Source organism: Erpetoichthys calabaricus, chromosome 10, assembly GCF_900747795.2.
Source record: "Erpetoichthys calabaricus chromosome 10, fErpCal1.3, whole genome shotgun sequence".
NCBI classification, from domain to species: Eukaryota; Metazoa; Chordata; class Cladistia; order Polypteriformes; family Polypteridae; genus Erpetoichthys; species Erpetoichthys calabaricus.
In genome coordinates this window covers 104,733,704-104,741,986 of record NC_041403.2, presented here as the reverse complement: position 1 = coordinate 104,741,986, position 8,283 = coordinate 104,733,704, and the positions used below count along the sequence as shown (strand labels likewise).

The 8,283-nt window shown below is 36.4% G+C and overlaps 1 protein-coding gene across 1 annotated transcript in view; it reads right to left on the bottom strand.

Annotated features, from left to right (window-relative positions):
* Positions 1-4,845: 4,845 nt before the first annotated feature.
* Positions 4,846-8,283, bottom strand: part of slc35c2 (solute carrier family 35 member C2) — a 47,558-nt gene continuing 44,120 nt past the window's right edge. The window contains exons 8-9 of the mRNA XM_028811692.2: positions 5,929-6,058; positions 4,846-5,565 (exon numbers count right to left, since the gene is read on the bottom strand). Coding sequence (XP_028667525.1) covers positions 5,426-5,565; positions 5,929-6,058 — 270 coding nt within the window. The 3' untranslated portion in view covers positions 4,846-5,425. The remainder of the gene's footprint in view (positions 5,566-5,928; positions 6,059-8,283) is intronic.

The window sequence follows — 8,283 nt, the reverse complement described above, 5'->3', positions numbered from 1 at the left end:
TTTGACATTACTTCACTAGCTAAAGACGACGACAAAATTTATTATCAAGTGGCGTAGAATTTCAACCTTATCCCTGGATTACCTTCTCATTAAAGAAGGTAACCTTCACTTCTTAACCGAACAGGAATATGTGTATTGGTTGTTTCATGAAAACTTCTTACCACCCAAAAAAAAAAAGTTAAATAAAAACGATGTTAACGTTCATTAGGAAATGAATGGATTGATGGATGAATCCAATTTATAAAATAAAATATACAACAAACAATAAAACACAACTTAAAAGATCTTAATTTATGTTAAAATATCGCCTTAAAGTACTGGGAATTTTCCATTCATCAGTAAAACAGACTGAACTTTGGGCAAAAATTATCATAATTTGATGACAATAAAACAGTAAGTGTCGACCCCCCCCAGTTTTTACAAGGCAAACTGAACAGCAGCGTAACCAGTGCTGCAGTCATTCACAATTAGCTCACCAGTCACAGAACGATTACATACAAGTACACGTAATGCTGCGTTAACTTTTCAACCTGTTTTGAAAAACGTTTTGCAAAATGTAGTTTTTATAATTAAAAATAATAGTAACAATAACAACAATACCGTGCAGTTTTCTGTCATGTTTTGTTTGTGCCTAGAAACGAAGACTTGTTGTGTTTGAGAAATGGAGGCGTTGTGTTTGCCTCGCCTAGCAATGGTAGTGTATGGTGCTGTGGCTCTGCAAGTGGAAGCAACTTGGCACATGTAGATCGTAAACAGACTCTGACGTCACATTCCGACTTTTATCACACTGCACCCCCACCCCGACTTTCTGCTGGTACTGCAAGGAGCTGAGGACCTGCTCAGAGGATGTGTCAAATGAACGCTGGGAATGCGTGGCAGCCATGATGCATACGAGTTGAGTGCAAAGTATAAATGAGCCCTAAGACCAGGAAGGCATCAGGGGGGCCGAGGAGGCTTGGCACTCATTATTATTTTACTAATAATTAGTAAAACAAGAAGCCAAGCTCTTGAAACTTGGCTAAGTGAATGTTCAGCTGAACTCCAGCTTTGTTCCACATGACTTTTTTGCTAATGCTCAGCTCAGACTTGGAGATAATCTACAGAAAGTTGTCTCCAATTGACCCACTATGTTTATCTAATACTGGAACATTATTTATTTTCACCGAATGGATGTCACAGCCCTCTGGAAGCTTTCAAGATTACCTTTGTGATTTTCACCACTTAAAAATCAGCAAAAGTTTCACTATGCTCTAATCAGGTCTTTACTACGACTATGGAAATTGATAAAAAATAAAGGGCTATAACAATTAGCTAGTAAAACATTAATAAGCAAATGCTTCTCTCTCTATTCCATAAATGCAAATAGATTGCCCAAATACAGGACTACATTCAACAGGAAAACTGCTGCCATGTGTTACATTACCCTTGCTCAATACATTTTCTTCTTAACTGTTGTTCCATGCAGCGGCAATCCGAAATATCAGCCCGTCTCAGTTCCTGTTGACTTAACGTTTTCAGGTAAGACCACATTTTGAGTATGCATAGAATTACTATCAAAACATTCCTGGAACAAGCAACTTCTCTTACTGTGGCTGGCAATGGGAACTACAATCCCATTGGTCTTTAACAGACACCAGCAATGTAGGGAACCAGTGAGCTTGATGTGTGCTGGTTTCTTAGAGACTAAAGTTTTTGTTTAAGTTTAAATGTTGTCATAATGAAAAACTCATCCCTCAGTTATGAAATACTTTACAAATAGCATTATCCCTGCCTGCATAAGACTCAAATTCATGGCTCATTCAGTTTCACATAACAAAGCCACATGTCTTCACTAAGATGGGGCTCATCATCCAACTGAAGAGGACTTGCGTTTAAAATCTGTTTTGACATAAACATCAAGCCCACCTCCTTTTCTGTTCTGTATATCCTTCTTAAACAACAAGAGTGGTCAAATTAACCATCTGGTATATCCTTAAAGAGAAGGAACACACTGGTGAGGTAAGCAACACCAGAAGGCCTGGATAATCATCAAAGACAACTGTGCTAGATGATAAATTTATTTTTTATTGGTCAAGAAAAAACGGTTCACAATCTGTAGCACACCACATCATCTGTGAAACACGGTGGAGGCAGTGTTATGGCAGGGCATGCGTGCCTGGCAATGGAAGAGGGTCACTGGTGTTTACTGATGACATAACTACAGACAAAAGTTGAAGGATGATTCCTGAAGTGTACTGCACAGGGCTATACTGTCTGCTCAGATTCAGACAAATCCTGAAAAACTGATAGGACGATGCTTCACAGTTGTTGTGGGGTGAAATTTTGCGTATAACTTGATAAATATTTTGTACATCTTTATTTATAAGTCAGACTATGCAAATGTAATATTAGTGTTTTATTTCATTGATATGCTTTCATGTCTAATCCAAGAGTCTGACTGACTCAGGAAGTAAAATTTTATTACAGGGGTCAGACGAAGTGCCTAAAACCAGTTTGGCAAGTGATTCTCTGCAGGACTCTCTCAATCAACCCCCAGAGGAATGCCAAACGACCTAGCTGGAAAGCTTCACCCAACAAATGGTTTTTGGAGGTAGGTGTGAAAATAAGCTAGTAACTGGGGGGGATGCGTCACACAAGAATTCTATTGGTCTAACGTTGGCTGTTTGGTTTTGAATCAGAAGCCATTCTGTATCACAACACCGTATTGGCTGTATGATTTGAACTGAGAATGTATAAATTCAAATGCTTTATCCCTCTGTCTCTCTCACACCATTGCCATGAAAAGGACAACATAATGAAAAGCACAGCTCAGCAGCCATGTTGAGACAGGCATGCAACCTGTCCTGAAGAAAGCTAGAAATGATGACTTAACTAGAGACATTTAAAGTAACTATAAGTCTGTGTGCCACCTGAAACTGCACATTACCATTTATCAGTTTGTATGGTTGCCAATGTTCACTTTTTACTTTGCTTATTATTTTATGAATATTACCAATAATACATTTTAAGTTTTAACTTAACTCCTGCCTATCTTATACTCTATGTAATTGCCTGAAGCTATAGATGTAGAAGGGAAGGTGTGGAGAAGTTATAAAGTTCAATACTTTATACACAGTGGTAAGTCTATGGGTTTTGAGGCATTGTGACAAATGTTACATATTAACGAACACAAAAGGGGAAAGTAATATAGAACTCTAATGAAGACAAAACAACAGTAAAGCTGGACATTGAACCAGAACATACTGTGACAGCAAACCTAAAGCTTTTCAAGGCAAAGTAGTAGAATATTTTTCACTGGCCATGTCAATCAACTGACCTCACCCCAAGCTGAACATGCATTTCACTTGCTGAAGACCAAACTGAAGGCAGAAAGTCCAGGAAACAAGCAGCACCTGAAGACACCTAAAGGCCTGGCAAAGCAACAGTAGGATGGAAACCCAGAACTTGGAAATGGCCATGGGATCTAGATGGTCTCTTCTAAATGGTCTATACAATGATTTTGAAAAACGTCTTAAATTAAAACTGCAAGTCTACACTTCAATCACATCTTAATATTGCTTCATTTCAAATCCATTGTGGTGGTGAACAGATCCAAAATCATGAAAATTACATCACTGTCCAAATACTTATACTATATATATATATATATATATATATATATATATATATATATATATATATATATATATATATATATATATATAATGTATGTTGATTAACATATCTAGATATAAATACTACACACAAATGTCTTCAGTGCACAGCAGAAAAAAAATGTAATTAGCCTTGCAGTTCCAACACTTTGAGGGTACTATGGCTCCTAGCTGACAGAACAAACTGCCCACCTCCATCTGAACTGCCGCCTACCTCAATGTGCTTACAAAACATTTGATAAATCTACTGTTCTGTCAAAGGGTTAATGTTTTCTGCTCTATTGTTATCTGTCATATTGTTAACTGATATTATTTGGTTATGCTAGCTTTATAGCTCTTCACTTGTGGTGACCAGCCTTTGTAACCTGTCCTACTACACTTCTTCAAAAAGTTACTCGATTTTGTAGACCTTTAGCTAAAAGCATCTGGTAAGCAAATACATCTAAGTGGATAGTTATGACAAGCCAAAGGGATTCCATCCTATTGACACAGTGCATATTTAGTCTCAAAAACATTCACACTATCTTTTATCAGATTGTAGGGAGAAACTGGAACATCTTTGAAGAAACCACACAGATATTTAGTGAACAGGTTAACTTCACACAAAAATGCTCTATTGTTTTTCTATTTCCTCAAGCAGTTTACCAACTTGCTGGATCTTCAATCAGTCAATGCCTTTTCATCTATGCTTTAAACTAAACTGTAAAGATTTTTTAAGAACTGACTGTATTTATAAGCCATACTTTTGGGATAATCTGAGATTGTCTAGGAATTAAGTGTTTCTATCCAGTCTAATAAATGTAAAGAATATAAGTCTGTTTGTTGTCTCTCTTTAGCCGAATAGTAAAAAAACACTCAACAACTTGGAATGAATTTAATACTTATTTTTAGCAATGAATGTCTTGGCCATTACTGTTTTGCAAGTAAACAGATAACCTAAAAGGCACTTCCTTCTCAACATTTTGTATAACTCAATGTTTTTAATATGACACTATGTATCACTGATTTTTTTAATTTCAATTACAAATTGAAAGGCAATTAATTGATTCATCATCTTATCAATAAGCAAAACACATTTCTTTTCCTCAAACACTCAGTTTGCTAACATCTAAAATGTAATACTGAGACCCAGAATTTGAGAAATACTGTAAGGATTTGACACAGAAAATAAAGAATGTGAGAAATACAAAAAAAAACTTACCAATGCAATTTATTGTACATATGCCATTTAACGACAGACAAAGGTCTTTAAAAACAAAGACAGCGTAATATTATGCACAGATATTTCGAACCCCAATCACCTTCACAGCTCTAATCAGATGAAGCTGTTGGAGATGAGACATCAAACAAAAGGCACTCCTACAGTCCTAGGATGAGGTCACCCTGTGGAATAACACATGCCATATACACGCCTAAGCAAGCAACCAGTACAGACCAGTGTACTGACAGCAAAACTTTAACTGCAAGCAAATCTACTCCATAAGAGTTTGAGAAACAACTATAGGCTGAAAGCAGACCACTGAAAGAGATGATATGCCCTACCAATAGCATTAAAATCAAAGTACACTGAATGTACATTTTAAAAGCAGAAGTGTTACCAAATCTCCATCAATGACACATTTACAAAAACAGTTCCATATGCACTTTCAAAAATGATCAAGTGATGAACCACTGTTTAAGTGCTTTCCTGTAATGGGACATTTCTTCATGGGATATCAACTGCTTTTGCAGGAGCTGATTTAGACCATTTGAATATCTGCAGCATGCTATAGTTATCTGTGAAGTATTTCTCTTTCTTGCTCATCATCATCATCATCCTCTTCGTTGGTCTCATCCCTCTCCTCACGCAGTAGAGGAAGTTCCAGATCTGAGTTACTCTCTTTTGGCACTTGCAGTCTTTGTACAGATTTACCTACAAATAAAGGATAAGGAAGGGTGCTTCTGTAAGAAACATTTATATTATTCAGCCTTGTCCTTCTTCCTATCTCTCTTCCTAAATGCACAAAAAGCTGCAGTTGTCTGTTGTTTGAGTATATACAGATAGTTAGGGACTTGTATGCAATACTTTAAAATTTATCTTACGTAACTGCTATGGTTTTATATACTTGCTTACAGTTTTTGACAAAGGACACCGTCACACAGCCTTCTACCAACCACACTATATTATACACAAAATGACTAGGGCTTACACTGACACTCATGCACATCTACAACAAATCAGAGGTCTAGCACAACAGATCTACATCATTAATTACATCCAGAGAGCACCCCTTACCTTTTGATCCAAGGGTTTTCAGGCTTACATGTAGAGAGATGCCTGACAAGCAGACTACAAATCCTAGCCAGTTCAACGTGCTCATCTCATCCCCCATAATGTGGGAAGCAAGGAGAAGAGTACAAACTTCCTGAAAAGACCAAAGTTTTTTGTTAAGTAGGTAACATGTTACAAAAGACTATACATATTGATAGGATGAGGTTCAATCAGAAAGCAAGAAATTAAATACAGTCTCTGTATTTACTTTTACTCTGTATTTCAATCACTCTATGATTAACAGACCTGTGTGGTGATGACCATATGTAGAATAATGTTTATTTAAAACCATCCTACAGAGATACTAAAACCCATTTACTGCTGTGAGGGGCATTCATTCAATATGCTAGCTGAAGTTTCTATTTATCAAAATAAAACAGAAACTTAACTACTTCAATTGTGCTTTATTCATATATAGTAGTTCCCTTTATTTTTTCAGTAGAAGTATCAAATACATACTCAGCCCATCAGGGTGTGGGCAAGCAGCCAAAAGACAAAGTATTTTGCATTATCAGGAAAAAGTGGCAAGAATTAGAAAGAAAAAAAAGTTTTCTGTGTAGAAGTATGTGTGTTATTATATACACTCACTCATGTACCCACACAACTTTAAAAATTGAACGAAGAATGCAAAAATGCATAAAAAGTTGCTTAAAAGAATAAACACTAAGGTAGAGTCCTATGAAAAAGTAAGTGCACTGTTCTGTTTTTTTTTCTTTTTTTAACATATGGATATATCAGTAGATAAAGGTGATACACTACATTTTATAGGCCAATCTATAATTTAAATTAACATAAATTCAATTTTTGCATGTGGAAAAAGTAATATTTCCCAGCTCAAATATCTTAAATTAGAATCAGGTGTGCCAGAACAGGTGCAAATGATTAGAACATTACAGAGGATGTGAAATTTAGTTTGGTTTGGTCTGGAATTTTGTGTTATCACCATGCCTAGATTGAATGAGCTCTCCAAGGCCTCTATAAAGAAGGTTATTCTGTAGGTGCCTAAGAGTCTGGGAATGGACTACAACAAATATCTGCAAACAACTGAAAATCAACTACTGCACTGTCTGGAAGATCACCTATGAGTGGAGAAGATTTCAAACAACTGGCAACCTGTCCAGGCCAGACTGCCATAGCAAATTAAGCCTGAGAGTAGAACTCTCTAAGAACCCCAGGATATACAGGTAGCTCCTACAACTGTTGATGTCAAAGTGCATTAGTCAGTCATTAAAAATAAGCTGCACAAATTGGATCAGTATGGGGGTACCAGGTGCACACCTTTGTTGTCCAGAAAGAAAAAAAGGGCAAAACTAAAATTTCCCCATGAACACCTAGGCAAAAGCCAGGACTCCCGGAATAATGCACTATGGACAGACAGGGCGGAGACAGGTCTGTGTAAAACCAAAGACATCATTTAACCAGTAGAACCTGATGCCAACTGTAAAGAAATTTGGCAGAAATGTTATGAATGGAGTGATTCTGTTGCATAAAGGGCCAGGGCAGCTCATCATCACAGAATCTAGAATGAATTCTTCATTGTACCAGTGGACACTTGAGGATAATGTGAGGCAGCCAATCACAAGACTGAAGATCAAAATGTAAGTGGACCTTGCAATATGACAGTGACCCTAAACATACCAGTAAATATACCAAAGAATGGCTAAAAATAAAAAAAATAAAAAATGGAGGGTTCTGGAATAGGGCTGGGTGATACGACTTAAATAAATAAATATTTTGATAAATTTATATCATATGTATAGATATTTTCCCTAAATTATTGTTTGATAACTTTCATAGGACTATATAAGAACGAACAAAATATATATTATATACTTCATATAATATAAAAATGTTGTTTTTGTAAACAGTCTATTCATTCACTCTCACTCACACACAAATCTTTTAGCTACAGTGCATCCAGAAAGTATTCACAGCGCATCACTTTTTCCACATTTTGTTATGTTACAGCCTTATTCCAAAATGGATTAAATTCATTTTTTTCCTCAAAATTCTACACATAACACCCCATAATGACAACGTGAAAAAAGTTTACTTGAGGTTTTTGCAAATTTATTAAAAATAAAAAAACTGAGAAATCCCATGTACATAAGTATTCACAGTCTTTGCTCAATACTTTGTTGATGCACCTTTGGCAGCAATTACAGCCTCAAGTCTTGTTGAATATGATGCCACAAGCCTGGCACACCTATCCTTGGCCAGTTTCGCCCATTCCTCTTTGCAGCACCTCTCAAGCTCCATCAGGTTGGATGGGAAGCATCGGTGCACAGCCATTTTAAGATCTCTCCAGAGATGTTCAAT